The sequence below is a fragment of the Trematomus bernacchii genome, unplaced genomic scaffold, assembly GCF_902827165.1.
Source record: "Trematomus bernacchii unplaced genomic scaffold, fTreBer1.1, whole genome shotgun sequence".
NCBI classification, from domain to species: domain Eukaryota; kingdom Metazoa; phylum Chordata; class Actinopteri; order Perciformes; family Nototheniidae; genus Trematomus; species Trematomus bernacchii.
Genome location: NW_022987739.1, coordinates 2248232 through 2266764, shown reverse-complemented (window position 1 = coordinate 2266764; position 18533 = coordinate 2248232). Strand labels below are relative to the sequence as shown.

Genomic DNA, 18533 nt, shown 5'->3' with positions numbered 1-18533 from the left:
AGTTTGACCTTCCTGACGGGGGGGCGGACGTAGAGCAGAAGGTTCTCCTGCCGGCAGACACCCAGCTACCCACACTGGACACAAAAAACACCCCTGAGCGATGGTAGGAGATGCTCTATTTATTTAAAAAAGAAATGTAATCAGGCTTTCTGGATCTCATGTTTGTCATGTGTTTTGTTTGAATTTGAAAGTGTAACAATGGTGTTATTATTATTGTTTCTTTCTGTCAAAAAAACCTGTAAAAGGCAAATATCTTTCCCTCAACATTTCTACTCTGTCTATAGCCCGATCTCATTATTCCTTCAAACAGTAAATAATAATATCAACAGGTGGTTTTAACAGGTTGATATTGTTCAGTGAAATAATCAGGTTTATCACCAGGTAGGTTGACACGTACGAGGAATTTGACTTGATGTCATGGTGCATATGTAAAAGTAAAAAAACAACAAAAAAAACAGAAAGAGAACTATAATAACTTTTAAAAAATATTATAAATAATAAAAAATAATTTATAAAATATAGAAGTATTTACATAAAAATAGAATGGAATAAAATATGGAATAACATTTGGCAGTAATAAAAAAAAAAGGAATAACAGATAACAGATATTATTACATGGCTTAGTTGAATACTCTATTCTGATTGGTCAATTCAGAACACGTGACACGTTGTTAATCCAGAACAGACAGACCGCTGTCAAGCACTTATTGACCGTTGTTAAGGACGCTCACATCTGCACAAAGAAGTCCGTTCGATTGAACTGTATACAGATCAAGTGTTCAAGTGTCTTAGATGATGTCATAATACAGTTTGTCCTGTTTTCTTTTGGTCCACAGAGACGCTGACTGAGTGAAGCCATACTCGCCTCCAAATTGTACATTATTTGTGAATATGCTAGTGAATGGAAAGAGAAGAGAGACTTGGGACGGGTGCAGCCTGAGAGGAAGAGATAATGGAGTCTGGAGAGTGTGTGTGTGTTTAGGAATGAAGTGTGTGTGGATGCATCTATACATGTGTGTGTGTGGTTGTGTGTGAAAGCTATTAGGATAGTGTCCTCCAGACTGTTGTTGTTCTTCCCGCAGACTCCTGGTCACCAATAGGCACCATAGCATCTTTGTTATTCACTGTATTGCCGTTATAATCACTAGAATAAATAATCAAGTATTTATGTTTGTAATTACACCTGACTTTAAGCAAAAAATATTTTGTTATATTTTCTATCTGTGGTATTTATTTGTAGCTAGATGTCATATCATTTTTATTATATTCTATTGTCAACGCCCCTCCCATACTCTCTGCCCTACATTCAAAAGACATGTGCTGTCAAAGGCTTTTACCTTCTTCCATAGCAAGCTTTAACCCAATTATTGAAATGTTTGATGAAATTCCTGTGCTGGTATCCTGCTGCTGGAAGAAGACATATGCTAACCATATGCTTCACCGAAACATAAGCTCAAATGTTTTTCAGTTTAAAGATTAGTTTGGGCTTCTTGCCTTTTGTCATACAGCGCAGCACAGATCGACACATAACGACAGAGAAGGCGACATGACACAACCCTCTGTGCGACACAAACTGGTCGTACGCAGACACACATCAACATTTACTCTCAAGTCACTCTCTCTTTCTACCTTGAGATTTGATTGTACAGTTCATAAGCTATTTTGTTTTTGTTCCATTTTGATTCGTGAAGCAATCAACTTAAAAAAAGAAATCAAGAATGAAGTTTTGAATCTCTGTAAATTGACCAAATTTGATTAAATGTAGCCCCGATTCATAACAAAAATGTGCTTTTTAAGACAAACGAGAATAAAATTTGTATACAATCCAAAGCTGTGGTTTATTTGAGTTTTTTGTATGAATGTCATGGTAATATAAATAATGTATTTACTCATTATGTGGCACCTGAGTTTATGATATGACTTTAGCACATCGTTACGCACCTATTCCTCCTTTAAAGTGTGCGAGTACTTTGTTTAACTCTGCATATGCAGTGGAAGTATTAATATTTAAATACTATTCTGACATACTTGACTTGGGTATTTCCATTATATGCTGGAATTTCTTCTACTCCACTACATTTCGGGGGCAAATATGGCACCTTTTACTTCAAAACATAATTATAACTTCATAGGTACTTTGTACATACAAACCCATAATGTGCTTATATAACATGATGCAGTGGTGTACTACTAATAAACACAGTATTTGTATTTGAAATTGACAATACAACATTAAAAGATGACATGCTGGTGATAAAAACGGAATAATAGTAATCTTAAGTGCATTTTTTCTAATAATAACAACTCTTAAGACCACAGTTTTCGTAGTTGTACTTAAAGGATCTGGGTACTTGTTCCACCTCTGAGCACATACATGTATTTGATGCACTAGCAGAAATCTGTATGAAAGCTGCGTCGCTCCATTTCCTTTGAAAGGCTAGTTAAGTCTGGAGATGATTTCCTGTCAGCGGTGAGCTGTATTACGGCTGCTTTGATAGCTGACTCTGTGACCCCTGCATGCTTCTGTGTTGGAGACAGAGACGCTGTACATGTGTGTATCAGATCGTACATGTGTGGATCAGATCATACCCACATCTCCAGGTCGATGTGCTCCGAACTAAATGTGTTTTTGTAGCTGCTAACAACAGATTCAGGTTACCAAAGCAGCAGCCAGGAGAGACTTAGAGCCTGTTAAAGTTTAATGTTCGTTTTCTCCACATGTCACTTGTCGACCCTCTCGGTTTTCTGTGGCCTCTGGCTTGATCGGGCCTTTAAATGAGTCCTTCAAATCCCAACTACAAATCATCACTCAGATTAGAGGAGATCAAAGAGGGCTCAACTGTAGCTGCATCTGGGGGATCAGTCTGACCTTAAGGTGAAGGTGAAGAAAGAGGGCTGTATGATGACAATTCAATGAGTGACAATAAAGGTATGGCCTGCTCACAGTGTGCTGCACTTTCATCTGCATCTTATGTGTGTGTTTGAGGGGGAAAAACAGCGTGCATTTTCAAACCAGGAAATATTACAAATACACCCCATACATTCAGCCATAAATGAAGCACAAAATACACAAATGAACCTAAAAAAGAGCATAATAGGACCCCTTTAAAGTGGACCTATCATGCTATATTTTAATAATATAGTGTAGGACCATACCTATATAAGGCATATTTATACTTTTGTTTTTCAAAATACCAAACAGATCATGCATTTTAGCCATGCCTCATTTCGCTCAATTTGACGTCAGGACAGTGTTCAAATCTGGATCAGTTTTTATCAGATCCGTTGCAGCCCCTTTTTTAGAGATTTGGGTATGGAGGAAAATAGAGAGGGTTGTGTTTTCTGACACTTGGTGAGTTCCCTGGAACACCGGGGACACATATTCATGTATAAAAGACGTACAAAAGTGCATTTTGCATGATAGGTCCCCTTTAAGGTCAAATGTAATGCAAAAGTTTGAAGACTATACCCAAGCTGATGCAGGATAGCAGAATACATATTTAATTTAAAGTCTTTTCAGACAATTAATTGTATTTGTATTTAATATTACTATTTATTTGTAGAAGTATTTTATATATTCTTGAGGAATAATTTGATCATATTTGGCTTTTGATGGTGCAAGACCATAGACTGTATATGTGCAAGACGATACTTTTTCTTCTACTTCCATATTTGATTGATAATTTTATGAAATGTGCTGTTTTTTGTTTGTTCTGTTTATGTGGCTATAGTGTGAACATGTGACTGTATGTGCATAGACCCGAGGGAGAATCTCTTATGCTGCTGCTAACAAAGACACAGTCCTGACATGATGCAGTGTAGGATTCACCCCCTCCAGTCTAAAAGTAAAACCTGGTTCCTGTAGTGACCAAACACCAGCAGTGCAGGGGTCCAAATGTCTGCAGCAGTCTCCGTGGCAACTGCATGCATGGCTGAAGAGTGATATTGCGTCTCCACAGTGCGATGAGCAGAAAGGGTGAAAAGGGAGAGGACGAGGGAGAGGAGGGATCTTGGTTTCATGGAGTGCAGGGAGAGCTAGCGTTACATGAGGGTGAATCGGAGTGATGACATTGTTCCTGAGCACCAGCTGAGTGCACCTATACATCACCCTCTGTGGAGGAAGGGCTATTCACCCCAGGTGGACAAAGGGAGGGCAGATAGATAAAACCCTTTCCAGTGGAGAGTCCGCTCTGCTGTTGACACTGATATTTATTAAAGAGCTCAGGTTTCCTCTTTGTTTCAGAGGAAATTAGGGATTGATTGTGGAGGATCCAGGGTTTCACTGTCAGAGAGGCCCCACTCCTGGAGGAACAATACTTAAGATATGTGAAGGTTGACACTCCTCTAATAATATCATTATCTAGTATGCAGCTAGCTTCAGATCTGGCCTAAAAATGGGAATTATCTGTGGCAAGGTGCAAAGAAAAGGGACTTTTTAAGCCAGCTTTGTGACGGACATTCTGTCTGAATGTTTTGGTAGCAGTGCATCCATTGAGGGAACTACAGAGAGACACATGGAGAAGAAATACCCACTAATAGCAGGAAGAGAAAAAGGTAAGTTCATTAATAGAAGCTACTGTTACTGATTATGTGTGTAAAACTGTAGACATATAAGTAGCTATGTTTAATATCATTTGGTATTTGTCTGTCACTTCTACGAAGAGATACATGGAGAAACAATACCCAGTAAAAGCAGCTACTTAAAGGCATGAATATCTATATTCATGATGTGAAGGGGGGACATTGAGTTGAGCAGAGCAGAGGACTTCTCAGTCTGCAGACCTGCCTGGACTCGCTCTTTCTAGGAATTGTTGTTCCACTTTCCCTGCTTGTGCACATGTCACTAAACTTGTAAGCCGATGTAACACTTAGCTCAGGGATGTGTCTCTATGCTGCCTGCATCCTGTTCACTGGCTGTTTATCTGACAAACATACAACGATAAGAGAATGACTCGAAGCAGAATGATGATGCAGGTCATTAGGACTTCTTAACTGAAGTTTATCTAATGTTTTAAATTTGATCAAATTCCATAAATATGCAACTTTTATGGACATATCATTTTTATTTTAAAGTGTATGGGGCTGAAATACACTACTTCTATACGGCACGAAAAGCGGCCGAAGCCCAGATAGTTTTAGGCAAAACGTTTTTCCACTTGAATCTTCTTGACTGCACAATGATGTCATTAATGAACATTGTTATAGTGTGTGTAGGAGGTTCGCTGACGTGTCCCCATGTCTCTGTAGGGCCGGGGCCCGGGCGATACGGGCTCCCTCCCACCATTGGGTTTATGGGCCATGACTTCACCAAGTCCACCAGCCCCGCCTACTCCTTCCATGGCAGGATGAGTGACACCAGTGAGCTTTTAAAATCTCTTTCTCTGACTTTTACATTATCATGTTACATAGCTGCAGAGAAAACGTTCAATATGTGTGTGAATAAATGCTTTTAGTGTCAGTAAGAACATTGATGCCAAAGATATAGATCTTGTCACAAACATTATAATTTTAGAAACAGACATTTGTTTGAGGAGACTTATCTAATGGATGTTATCTTTTTTAAGTTATGACTCAAATACATAACTTTAGCCAAGTCAAAGTAAACATCCTAATTGTTGTAATGTATAATGAGAGCCAGTAGGGGGAGACAAAACCTCACAATTCTATAGTTATTCATCACATAACGGTTATGGGCTGTTCTTTAGACCAATGCATGATACAACTAGGCTGACAGAGTTTATAATATATTCAATGATAAATGTTTTTTGTTTTATTTTGCAGTGTATTGTGTCGACTCAAGTCCAGGGCCGCAGTACCGCGTTGATGCAAAAATCACCCGCTTTGGGAGGGACGGCACGCCTGCTTACTCCATGCTGGGCCGATCCAAGGCACAGAGTAAGTGTTCCTCTTTATCAACGTAAAATAACTTTTATTCTGAATTCACATTGTTTCAAACTCATTTTAGGGCTATGAAATATATTGATATTTTGATTTGAGAAAAGATAATGCCGTAGATTTCTTGTAACATGGCAAAAGTGCAGTGCAGTACAAATGTTTTTTTATTTTATTTTACCACTGTTCTAGCCATTTTATAATGTACCTTAACATCCACATTACTGACTTTTGTTTATCAAAAATGTAAGTGTAAATATTTGATACCAATATCAATATTTAGGTATTCTCTCAAAGAATATAGTGGTCTTTAATTCATGGGTTGTATAATGATGCAGACCAAACTAACTGCTCCATCATTTTTGAAAGGATGAACCCTTGAACAAAGCATTTGTTTTGGACACTGCTCTACAGATCCAGTGTCAGCTGTTCTAACTGTAAATCTGAACCACTCTAATTAAACACACTCCACCATATGTTTGTATTAACAAACCGTTTTTCTGTTCACTAGAGGAGCTTTTCCAGACACCTGGCCCAGGAGCATACAGCCCTGAGAAAACCCCCCCATGCAACCTGCAGCGCAGACCCCCCTCCTACACCATGGGCTCCCGTACTCACTACCGGAGTGTGGACCCAGTACCGGCTCCGAACAAGTACTGTCTCCCTTCTCTCATGGGCCCTCAGGTCCCAAACAAGCAGGCGAGCGCAAGCTACACAATGTCAGGTAGTTACAGCGCAGGGGGGCCGTCAGTGGATCTAGCCCAGACCCCGGGGCCGTGCAGGTACAACAGCACAGACCCCAGTGTGTATCTGCCCAGACAGCCGGCCTTCTCCATGCTGGGACGCCACAGCTTACCTAAAGATGCCACCAAGAAACCCGGACCAGGAACTTATAATCCAGAGAAAGTGACGGTTCACAAGGCCCGGGCCCCTGCCTTCTCCCTGGGCGTCAGACACTCAGAGTTTGTTACTCCCCTGGTTGTCTATGTTTCTGACTGAACGTCTTCAGAGTGAAAGAAACATAACAACGTGATCTGGCAGAAAAATGAGCAAACATATGTGAAGAAGTACATTTAATTTTGTTCTTTCAGCAACAAAGAATGTGTCGAGTCAACCATGACTCACTTTCAACATTTAGAATATCTAGAAATAATATTATGTACATAACAAATATAAGTTTAAAGAACAGGGAAAACAAAGCTTTTAGGATAAAAAGTGGGCTTGAGGAAAAGGAAACCCTATGCCTGTAGGATACTCAGTAAATCATTGTATCGTAACAAAATGACATCAGAAAACATTTTTAAAAAATGTATTAAAATATACAATTGAGCGGCAAACCCCACCTTCATATTTTTTATAAGGTTATCACTCACAGTGGAATCAGGTTGCCTCTCATTACCTCTAAAAATTGAGGAAGTTGGAAAGGACAAAAAAACACAACACAACTAAGGGTTTGTACACGTTACATTAGAACATATGTAGATGTGTTTGTAGGAGACGTATGGTTCAAATACAATACAAATCAGCAAAGATGATAGCAGGCATTTAGAGATGGTTCCCATTTTAATCCTTTGGGAGAGGCCTTCTGAAAAGCAGTATGTGTGGCTCTGGAGAACAAAGCAAAGAAGAAGAATCTGTCAGCATGAGATACTGTACAGTACACAGAGCCATCTTTGGATAGTTCTCATCTTAATGCAGCACTCACATGCCGATGTAAAAAATGTTTAACGATAATTAATGTTTATTGTAATCCTTCCTCTACACCACATGGTCATGAAGAGATCTCATGTGGAAAACGTAGTCCTTAGTATACATGCCCTCTTAAGCCGAGTTAAAATAAGGCATCAGCTTTTCAAATTGGACAAAACAAGGAGGTACTTTCTAAACATACAGTCTTAAATACGAAATCCAATCTATGCACTTCCCTACACTCTTTCATTGCGGAGCTGCAGTGAAACTAAGACAAAGGGTTAGGGTAAAATATATATATAATAATACTGTTAAATTGTTAATATCCATTTTGATTAAACGTATTCAGACTGCCGAAAGTACCATAAAACAATGCATTTGCTTTAGCTGAACATTACAATGGACGGAACAAGGACTGAGGATTTTGACCTCTTGAAGTCACTCGGTTCTAACAACTAACAACTTTATGTCTTGCATTGTTGAAGCTAGGTTGCATTAACTAACTTTTTTTCAATATCATTTTTTAAATTAATTATCTTTCATAATTGCAATAGAGTGGCGAAGTCACGCCCATCTACTTCCGCCCCATGGGACCTTATTTCGGAAAAATAATGCATTGAAGTCAATGGAGAGAGAAAACGTATCTTTCGATCCTGTTTGAATTGTGCCATGAATTACACATATGATGTTTGTCAATCTTAAAAAATAATTTCCATGTCAAAAAAGTCAGTTTGTCGTAAAACTGTTGAAATATAAGACTAGGAAAAATACGTAACTAGAAAGACTACAAATCCCAGAGTCGCGTAAGTGATGTCACAATTGTTTTCCTCCACTAATTATAGCTAAGATCAGCGCCATATAGATATAATCTATCTATATGGCGCTGGCTAAGATAAGATAACTTTAACAAGATGCCTGTGTGCTTAGTACCAGGTTGTTATTATACCAGCAATGGGTCTTGCTCGTTCTTTCGCTTCCCGTCTGATGAAAGGACCAGGAGTGGCTTGATCAAGCTAGCTAGTAGCTAGCACGTTAGTTAGCATTACAGCCTTGTCATTTTGATTAGCCTTAACATGAAGTAACATTAAGTAACCCAACATGTTAAACAGTAAGAGTAGTAGTCATATTTCGTGAACCCTTTGAAGAGTACTGTCACCGGTGTGATCATTCTATAATGGCGCATTTCCACTACACGGTCGGCCTCGGCCACACTCGGTACGGCTTGGCCGCGTTGGGCCTTAACAGGGCCGACTCACTTCATGCTGCGCTTCCATTACAGTTTAGGAACTGGGGTAGTTACTATAGTAACGCAGTGTAGGCGGAGCCGTGACGTCATCTTCAATGAGAACTCCAGAAACACAACACAGCCGTTAGCTGTTAGCACTCAGAGCTCACAGCTCCTTATATATGTTCAGAAACTCGACAAAAGTTAAACAAGTACACACCACAGACTGCCTGTGTCATGGTGAATACAGTCGCTGCTTTATTTATGTCTGTATAGGCCGTTGTTGTGAGTGTGGACGGTCGGGGCATATACTGCGTTAGCTTAGCCAATCTCCATCTAGAAAAACACGAATTTTAAAAAGGTTTTTCGCCTGCCGTCTGTCTGCAGACTTGACAAAGCATTAATTCATGGTTTTTACTAACCGGTATCAGTATGTTGTTACTTCGGCATCATTTTGAAACGTGTATTACAATTAAATCACGGTCAAATATGTCCATCTTGTTGTAGTTCTAGCCCTCTTGCCAGCGCTCCTCTCTCTAGTTTAGCATACTCAGCCCGACTCAGCCCTGTTTGTTGGCCCCGATAGAACCACAATTTTCTAGGGCCAGAAAAGAGGGGAAAAAGTGGCCCCGCGCCGTGCCGCGCCGGAACGAGGCCTAGTGGAAGCACAACCAAAAAAGGGGACGGCACGACACGGCACGCTTAAAGCGAGCTACGCGCTGCAATGGAAATGCGCCATAATACACCATTTAAGCCCGGGGGAGAAATGCTAACGCTGACGCTAGCATCGGCGATCTTCTCTACTTCATGCTATCTGCACAAATGGTTGACATTAAACATTAAAAAGACCAGGCAGTTCAGAGAGAATCAAAGGAAGGCAGGCAGGCAGCTTTGCATGACATTCTTCAGGACGTGTTTCATTGTGGTGATAGTGAGGGTAGTCAATCGTTTTGTTGACAAGACAGTAGTGACGGCCATCTTGGTGACGTGTGTTGTTCTGTGAGACCAGAGATGTAGTTCATTGAGCGTTTTTTTTTACTTGTAAAATTATCTTTTAAATTGACAAACATCATATGTGTAATTCGTGGCACAATTCAAACGGGATCGAAAGATAATCTTTCTCTCTCCATTGACTTCAATACATAATTTTTCCGAAATAAGGTCCCATGGAGGTCCACCGGAAGGGGAGGGACTTCGCCACTCTATTGTACTTAGTCAAGTGTCATGACAATTAAACCTATGGACAGCTTGGCTGATTACAATAAGCAATAGCTTTGTCAATATGCATGTGGGCTTGTGAGCACTGTTTTAAGACAAAACCTGTAGAAATAAAAAACGTTGTTCCCAAATCCCCGTCCCCCCCGTCCCTTACCTGGCTTGTGGATCATGTAGTGAATCCAGCCCTGGCTCTGCTGCACCCCCAGTCCCCTCCACTCGTCTTCTGTCATCAGGTGGGAGGTGGGCACCAGTTTAGACAGCTGCTTTGGAAGCACCACATGTCTGTGGAAAGATAAAGGAACAGTCAGGAATTACCCACTATGGCTCAGAAAACACATTTAAGAACACAGTAAGTCAACTAAACCTTGAGGAAGACAATGTCCAGTACCTTCAATACAAAGACCACCAGTATCAGGGACAGTTTATCCCAAAGGCCCTACTGTTAAACTCCTGAGCTCTTAAGTGCCTTAATAACTGTCAAGCATTCATCTGTTTGCATTTCACATGTTTATTTAGTACTAAAACAAACAGTATTTTATCCTTGTACAGTATTTCATTTTACATTCTGTTTTTATCTCGTGTTATTCAATTTTACATGAATATAGCTTGCTTCTTATGCATTTACCAGTTCACTTCTTACGCATTTACCTGCACATTGGTCATTTGCAACATTCTTCTTGCACTATTTCTTGTTGTTTTATTGTTGGAGAAGCCTGGGACTTCAGAATTGCATTGCCATAACTACACTGTAGCTACTGTATAAATAACAATCAAACCTTTGAATCTATATTAGATAACGTTGTTCAAGGTTCTTTATTGTCAATCTGACATAGCTACAGAGTAATTATGTAGTTGAAAATCTTATGTCACAGGCTTCTCCAACAATGCAACATAATAACAATAAGAGCAATACAAAAAGAAAAATAGTTATAAAATAAAGTGATGATGTGGAATAGTGTAGTACAAGTCTATATAAAAGTTATTGGAATGATATATATATATTAGGTGTTGCTAGAGGCCTCAAAACTAGTCATGTTAAATGTGGTATTTTCTTTTTTTACATTGCAGCGTCAATGACGTCATCTCATAAACATTTTCAAAATAACTTTACGTTGACGTTTACAAGCAGTTAGCAGGCGTGTTAGAGTTCTATTAGCTAATTACTCAACTTAACTTAAAGCTAAGCTAAATACCATACTGACTTAAACGTTATAACCCAAGACAAAATGAAGTTGTCAGCACACGTTAACGTTTAATTGAGCCGTGCTAAGTAAGCTAACCTAACGACGTAACTCAGTTTTAGTTAACGGACGTTTGAAAACAACGTTAGCTAACGACAAACCACACATCTTTAACCATACCTGTACTCGAACTCCTCATCGGTGTACTTGTCAGAATAGTAAATTTGTTTTTTCGACATGTTCAGTTGATGATAGCAGACAAAACTGAAGCCCAAAAAACAGTTTTCAACCGGAGAGAAGACGCTAGGTCACTAAGAAAGTAACTAGTATTTTTTGCGAGCGCAACAAGCTGCTGTCATCTGCCGCTGTTTTCAGGAGACATTCAAACACCAACGGTTCCCCACACTCACCTGATTGGTCAAGGCAGCACCACGTGTACTTCGCATCTAAGAAGATCGCCTATTGAAAGAAAGATGAAGCACTCAGTCACCTTTTAACGAAGAAGCAAAGTTTGATGTTTAATTCCACGTACAATTAATTAAAATGATACATTTTGGCTTGTATGTTACGTTTTGGTTGTGTGGCATATTGTTAAAATCAGCACCAGGTGTTTGGAGGTAAGGTATTTGATGTATTTGAAAATGTTCCTGGTACTTTGCCAGCTATTTTTCTGAGAACGAAAATGGGTTTAACAAGAGCTCTTCGCTGCTTTATTCTCTCGACTAAAAATCGACTGGTACCAGGAAGAAACCGGAAATAACTGTAAAGTCTAAAACAATCTTTCCCCGTGAATTTCAATTGTGCATTACACGCGTTTGATTAGAAGCGTGTGATTTATTTACGGCCTCTATTTTAAAATGTTGTTTTTGGAGTCAAATCATGAGTAAAATACATGAAACTTAATTTTGGGTTCGTTTTTCCGGATACCGCATTGCATGATGGTATATTGTCGACTTTCTCTCACTGAACAAGCAAATAATAATATTTAGACTTAGTACACAAGTGTGTTTTCTATATTACAGTCATGTATTGTATTCATTCTGTATATCTCTTGAATTTGGACATTTCTATTTTTGCACCATCAGTTAGCATGGTATTCCTGTGTAATACTAGCCTGTGTCAGTCGTGTACAAATCATACTTACCTGGCAGGGGAGATACCATGATCATAAAGGTGGTTCTCCTTTGGTGAGGCTCGGCCATTGCACTCCGGCCAAGCTGACCCAGATGAATTTCTCAAATGTAGAAATCTCAACTGCACTATTTGTGGTAGTGGGGGACTGCGTTCGCGCTCTCCCCTGATAAATTGTGAAAGAAAAAGATTGTCCACAACATGGATGCACGATGTATCCCTCATGTGCTACCTCATCCATAATGGTGATGGCGAGATTAAGCCTTATGAAGTTTACCAGCCAATCTAAACTATTTTTCTTTTTAATATTTACTTGCACTATATTTGTCTGTTTATCTGTATTATTGTGTTGCACTGTTGGAGAAGCCTCAGCCTGTGACCTAAGATTTTCATCGACATAACTAAAGAACCTTGAATTGGTTCGCTAAAGGGTTTATCTCATGAGGCTTCATCATGGGCTTCATTTGAACACAAACCCTCCTGTTGGTCAAAGTGTGTAAAACAGGCAGATTTGACATCTCAACAGTGCTCTATCGGTATGAGATAGAGTCTATCTCTATGAGATAGAGTCTATATCATACCGAGTTCCAATGAGTAAAGCCTTAGAATAACTCTAAACAACGAACATACAATCATATTTTCATGTTAACAATATTGTATTTATTCCAGTTTAATGATTGTGATTGAAAAGCCTAAGGAGGCTGGTAAACATTGCAAAGAGGGATTTGTATTCTTTAATAATATTCGTAAACTTAACCATGTTGTAGCCTGAGAAAGGCTAAACCATATCAAATAATACATTTATTAATTACATTATCTCATTTAGCTGTAGCTTTTATAAAATTAAAAAAAAAAACGTATTGACCAGTCGTTGGACCAGGGACCCTGCGGTTGTGAGTCAACTGCTTTCCAGCTGAGCCACAGCCGAGAGTGAGTCTACCTGAAAACACTGGATGCTATTTATTCCTATATTTATTTATTTATTCATGTTTTATTCCTACATTTATTTATGCTTTTATTTATTTATACTTATGACATGTTCCGACCTCTATATAAGTGAGGGTCTGAGCTCTCTTAATTCCAACGTTTCACCGGGCTGTAGCCTACAGGAGGGGTAATATCGGTTTTACAGCCATGGGTAATATGGTGTGTCTTCTATATTACATTCTTTATATCTCTTGAATTTGGACATTTCAATTCTTGCACCATCAGTTAGCATGGTATTCCTGTGTATCACTAGCCTGTGTCAGTCGTGTACAAATCATACTTACCTGGCAGGGGAGATACCATGATCACAAAGGTGGTTCTCCTTTGGTGAGACTCGGCCATTGCACTCCGGCCAAGCTGACCCAGATGAATTTCTCAAATGTAGAAATCTCAACTGCACTATTTGTGGTAGTGGGGGACTGCGTTCGCGCTCTCCCTTGATAATTTGTGAAAGAAAATAATTGTCCACATCATGGATGCACGATGTATCCCTCATGTGCTACCTCGTCCATAATGGTGATGGCGAGATTAAGCTTTATGAAGTTTACCAGCCAATCTAAACTATTTTTCTTTTTAATATTTACTTGCACTATATTTGTCTGTTTATCTGTATTATTGTGTTGCACTGTTGGAGAAGCCTCAGCCTGTGACCTAAGATTTTCATCGACATAACTAAAGAACCTTGAATTGGTTCGCTAAAGGGTTTATCCTTTATATATACAGTCTATGGGTTTATCTCATGAGGATTCATCATGGGCTTCATTTTAACACAAACCCCCCTGTTGGTCAAAGTGTGTAAAACAGGCAGATTTGACATCTCAACAGTGTGCTCTATCTCATACCGAGTTCCCAATGAGTAAAGCGTTAGAATAACTCTAAACAACGAACATACAATCATATTTTCACGTTAACAATATTGTATTTATTCCAGTTTAATGATTGTGATTGAAAAGCCTAAGGAGGCTGGTAAACATTGCAAAGAGGGATTTGTATTCTTTAATAATATTCGTAAACTTAACCATGTTGTAGCCTGAGAAAGGCTAAACCATATCAAATAATACATTTATTAACTACATTATCTCATTTAGCTGTAGCTTTTATAAAACATTTAAAAAAACGTATTGACTGACCAGTCGTTGGACCAGGGACCCTGCGGTTGTGAGTCATCTGCTTTCCAGCTGAGCCACAGCCCAGAGTGAGTCTACCTGAAAACACTGGATGCTATTTATTCCTATATTTATTCATTTATTTATTTATTCATGTTTTTATTCCTACATTTATTTATGCTTTTATTTTTTTATACTTATGACATGTTCCGACCTCTATATAAGTGAGGGTCTGAGCTCTCTTAATTCCATCGTGTCACCGGGCCCGGGTAGCCTACAGGAGGGGTAATATCGGTCTTACATCCATGGGTAATATGGTGTGTCTTCTATATACATTCTTTATATCTCTTGAATTTTGACATTTCAATTCTTGCACCATCAGTTAGCATGGTATTCCTGTGTATCAGTAGCCTGTGTCAGTCGTGTACAAATCATACTTACCTGGCAGGGGAGATACCATGATCACAAAGGTGGTTCTCCTTTGGTGAGGCTCGGCCATTGCACTCCGGCCAAGCTGACCCAGATGATTTTCTCAAATGTAGAAATCTCAACTGCACTATTTGTGGTAGTGGGGGACTGCGTTCGCGCTCTCCCCTGATAAATTGTGAAAGAAAATAATTGTCCACAACATGGATGTACGATGTATCCCTTAGTGATGGGAATTCCGGCTCTTCTTGGTGAGCCGGATCATTTGGCTCGGCTCACCAAGAAGAGCCGGCTCTTTCGGCTCCCAAACGGCTCTTCAGTTTACCACATATTATACCTTTTATAATTCAATCAAATGTAGCCCTGTTTTGACTAATGATTTATATGTGTACACATATCACTTAAATTATTCAATACATCCTTTGTACTGAAGTATTCAAAAGTAAAAATTACATGTTTAATATCAATTATTTGCTGTGGCCAATTGTTTTCATTGCATTTACAGACCCTTGTATCTCTCTGATACCACCCAATGAATGCACAGACTTGTTTGTAGAACCACGCTACACAAAGCAGATAGCAACACAAAAACTTAAGCATAGACATTTAAAAAAAGGGGCTACTGTATCGACATTTTAAAATTATATTTAAAGAAAGGGCCCTGACAAAACAGCAGGGCTCTATTTCAGTATTAACTATCGAAAAAAAGACAGCAACAGCTGACATCAAATCTTTGCTGAGCCCAAGGATAATCATAAATAAATAACATAGTGAAAATAAATATATTGCAATGCTCAGTACAGCAGCATCCAACCGTCTCTAATCATAAAAAAACATAATGCAAATAAATGTATTGCAATGCTCAAAACAGCAGCATCCAACAGTCTCTAATCCTTGGATATTACATGTCACTGCATGCATGCACGGAGCAGCTGTAGTGCGGAGATCATCATATCATTCTGTATTACTAAAAAAAAAAAAAAAAAAAAAAAAAAAAAAAAAAACGGCTCGTTCGCGGGCGCGAGCCGGCTCCCGTCGTTCACTCCAAAGAGCCGGCTCTTTGAGCCGGCTCGTTCGCGACCGACACATCACTAGTATCCCTCATGTGCAACCTCATCCATAATGGTGATGGCGAGATTAAGCTTTATGAAGTTTACCAGCCAATTTAAACTATTTTTCTTTTTGTATTTACTTTGTAATATTCACTTGCACTATATTTGTCTGTTTATCTGTATTATTGTGTTGCACTGTTGGAGAAGCCTCAGCCTGTGACCTAAGATTTTCATCGACATAACTAAAGAGCCTTGAATTGGTTCGCTAAAGGGTTTAACTCATGAGGCTTCATCATGGGCTTCATTTGAACACAAACCCTCCTGTTGGTCAAAGTGTGTAAAACAGGCAGATTTGACATCTCAACAGTGCTCTATCTACAGGGGCCGAGGAGGGCGGGCCATGGAACGGGCCGTCGTCAGTGGGCCGCAGGAGAGGGTCGCGTCGTGGGGACAGGCGTGAAACACCCGGAGGTCCCCAGCAGGGAGGAGCGCTGCCCGGCCGCAGGCGAAGGCACAGCGGCAGCGGGCACGAAGTCCTCGGGAGGAAGGAGCCGTGTCCCCGGGAGGAGGGAGACGTGGACAGGGGAGAGGCCAGACGGGGCGCCGTCGAGGCGAACCGTGAGCCGCGGTTAGAGGAGAGGCCAGGCAGGGTCCCGAAGCGCGCCACCCGCGGGCCGATGAAGGCACGGGTGACGTTCGAAACCGCCGAGGCGAGGGAAGAGGCGAGACGGGGTCCAGAAGCGCGTCACCCACGGGCCGAAGCAGCTGCGTGTGGCGTCCGAAACCGCCGTCGAGGTGGTGATAACAGCGAGAGGGTCCACACGAGGCCGACCAGACATGGTCGAACCTCCTCTCAGGCACCAGAAAAAGCTCAAAAATGGTCGTCCCGTCCACGAAAAAAAACAGGTGGGCGAAATAGCGAGAGGATCCACGCGAGGCCGACCAGACTTGATCGAACCTCCTCTCCGGCACCACAAAAAAAACAAAAATAAAAATAAAAAAACAGTCGGATGTCAGCCGCTAGCTGCTGTGGCTAGCCGTTGTTAGCTGTTGCCAGCTGCTAGCCGTTAGCAGTCGTGGCTAGCTGATCTCGACGGCCGTTAGTCGCAGGCCGGACATGCAGCCGCATGTCCCGAACCAACCCGGCACGGTCGCGTACCGGCCCCATGGAAGGCTTGCCGTCCCCCAGAGCCGAAAAGCCGTGGAAATGGCGAGCGTCGTCCGCGTCCATTCCGTGGGGCGCACCGAGCCACAGTCCGAGCGCACGAGGCAGCTACGGAGGTCTCCAAAAATGAGTAGTATGAAGCTGCAGCCTCGGAGGAGGGTGCACTCTCAGGACCGCATGCACTCTCAGGACCGCATGCACTCTCAGGACCCTAGTTCTTTTGCAACATCGCCACCTAGTGAGCAGGAGACATGAATATGAACGACAACGCATAGAGTGTGAGTAGTGTGAAGTGCTTTTAAAGTTTTATTTGTTTAACATTAATAACAATTCCGGTGTCTTGAAATGAAGTGTGATTAGCTAACATTAACTATGATAGTCTTAAGGCAATACAAACAAACATCTGTTAGCTTATGATAGCTTCTAACAGTATTAAAGGCACTAAAAACAATTATTTGTTAGCTATAGCTTTCGGCAAAAGCTAATGCTAATAGCATTAGCTTCATTAGCATATTTGATTGTTTGTTTAATGAAACTGTAGCGTGGTCAGTTATTATGTCGGCCTATTCTGTAGGTTAGAATCTGTCGTGTCAGAATCTAACAATTAGGCCTAATTTATGTCTGTCTGTGAAAGTATTTCAAAATGTTCAGTTTGACCAATTAGGCTCTCTCTTTTTCAAGATGCATATTTCAATCCAAGAGGGGAGATCCTTGCCCGATTTACAACGATGCACTACATGTTGCAAAGTCTATAAAGTGTCTTTACTTCTGCCTTCTCCTATCCTAGTATTATGAAGTTGATTGACTAAGCGTAAGGTCAGCTAAATTAAGGAAGGTTTTGTTGTTTTTCTGTCTGAATTGTAATTTTCTTATGACATTCTACTTCAGGTGTCGTCAACTGGAATGTCTTCTCAGAGGGACACAAAAGGGAATTTCGGAAGGAATACCAAATTTCCAGGTGCTTTTACTGCGACAACCTTTATAAGGACGTTGGCACAGGCTACCGGGGAAGTGGACGGCGAGGAGTGTTGCAGGGTTTTTACTCAGAAGAGGGCTTCCCGGGGTACTGCAGCTGGAGCTGTTGTCTGGTGGTTGAGGGAACAGCAGACCCCGCCTCACCCCAGTGAAGAATCCACAGTGCCCAATAAATAAAAATGTATTCTGCACTGAAATTCCTCTCGTCAAATTGCATGTTTATCTTTTGCAGCCTGGTGCATAAACACACTAACAGTTGTTTTTGAGTAATCTAGCACCTCTTCAAAGACACATTTGATTTGATTTATTTCGAACGTGTAATACAATAAAAAATATATATATATAATAATGAAATGAAACAAGAGAATTATGATACTGTAGAAACATAAGCAGTATCAAATTGATTCAAAGGAGTTTACACTTATTTAACCCCACCCCTTCTCCCAAAAACTAAATTAACAGTTTTCTTTTAACAAAATATACATC

General features: G+C 40.4%; 3 protein-coding genes and 3 non-coding genes across 6 annotated transcripts in view; 5 read left to right on the top strand and 1 right to left on the bottom strand.

The window, feature by feature from the left end:
• cpamd8 (C3 and PZP like alpha-2-macroglobulin domain containing 8) overlaps positions 1 to 1830 on the top strand; it is a 52453-nt gene extending 50623 nt beyond the window's left edge. The window contains exons 43-44 of the mRNA XM_034146304.1: positions 1 to 103; positions 837 to 1830. The exon at positions 1 to 103 is cut by the window's left edge and continues 99 nt beyond it. Coding sequence (XP_034002195.1) covers positions 1 to 103; position 837 — 104 coding nt within the window. The 3' untranslated portion in view covers positions 838 to 1830. The remainder of the gene's footprint in view (positions 104 to 836) is intronic.
• Positions 1831 to 4514: 2684 nt separating this feature from the next.
• odf3l2b (outer dense fiber of sperm tails 3-like 2b) lies at positions 4515 to 6891 on the top strand. Its single transcript, XM_034146377.1, has 4 exons — positions 4515 to 4554; positions 5248 to 5358; positions 5782 to 5895; positions 6404 to 6891. Exons 1-4 carry the CDS (start codon positions 4515 to 4517, stop codon positions 6889 to 6891), a joined length of 753 nt encoding a protein of 250 aa, XP_034002268.1.
• Positions 6892 to 6950: 59 nt separating this feature from the next.
• On the bottom strand, positions 6951 to 11600 carry cks2 (CDC28 protein kinase regulatory subunit 2). The gene is made up of 3 exons (XM_034146381.1): positions 11386 to 11600; positions 10179 to 10306; positions 6951 to 7499 (listed from the first exon to the last, which is right to left on the bottom strand). Exons 1-3 carry the CDS (start codon positions 11442 to 11444, stop codon positions 7456 to 7458), a joined length of 231 nt encoding a protein of 76 aa, XP_034002272.1. The 5' UTR covers positions 11445 to 11600; the 3' UTR covers positions 6951 to 7455.
• Positions 11601 to 12341: 741 nt separating this feature from the next.
• LOC117496262 lies at positions 12342 to 12505 on the top strand. The gene has a single exon (XR_004557262.1). It is a non-coding gene; the product is annotated as a U1 spliceosomal RNA (small nuclear RNA).
• Positions 12506 to 13599: 1094 nt separating this feature from the next.
• Positions 13600 to 13763, top strand: LOC117496263. The gene has a single exon (XR_004557263.1). It is a non-coding gene; the product is annotated as a U1 spliceosomal RNA (small nuclear RNA).
• A 1099-nt stretch (positions 13764 to 14862) lies between these two features.
• On the top strand, positions 14863 to 15026 carry LOC117496261. Its single transcript, XR_004557261.1, has one exon. It is a non-coding gene; the product is annotated as a U1 spliceosomal RNA (small nuclear RNA).
• The last annotated feature ends 3507 nt before the right edge of the window (positions 15027 to 18533 follow it).

Excerpts from the sequence above, each read along its gene's own strand:
- odf3l2b (XM_034146377.1), top strand. The coding sequence starts at position 4,515 with ATGGAGAAGAAATACCCACTAATAGCAGGAAGAGAAAAAG. Across the intron at positions 4,555-5,247 it reads AATAGCAGGAAGAGAAAAAG|GGCCGGGGCCCGGGCGATAC; the intron begins GTAAGTTCATTA and ends ATGTCTCTGTAG. Across the intron at positions 5,896-6,403 it reads GGGCCGATCCAAGGCACAGA|AGGAGCTTTTCCAGACACCT; the intron begins GTAAGTGTTCCT and ends TCTGTTCACTAG.
- cks2 (XM_034146381.1), bottom strand. The coding sequence starts at position 11,444 with ATGTCGAAAAAACAAATTTACTATTCTGACAAGTACACCGATGAGGAG. Across the intron at positions 10,307-11,385 it reads GATGAGGAGTTCGAGTACAG|ACATGTGGTGCTTCCAAAGC; the intron begins GTATGGTTAAAG and ends ATCTTTCCACAG. Across the intron at positions 7,500-10,178 it reads CTACATGATCCACAAGCCAG|AGCCACACATACTGCTTTTC; the intron begins GTAAGGGACGGG and ends TTTGTTCTCCAG.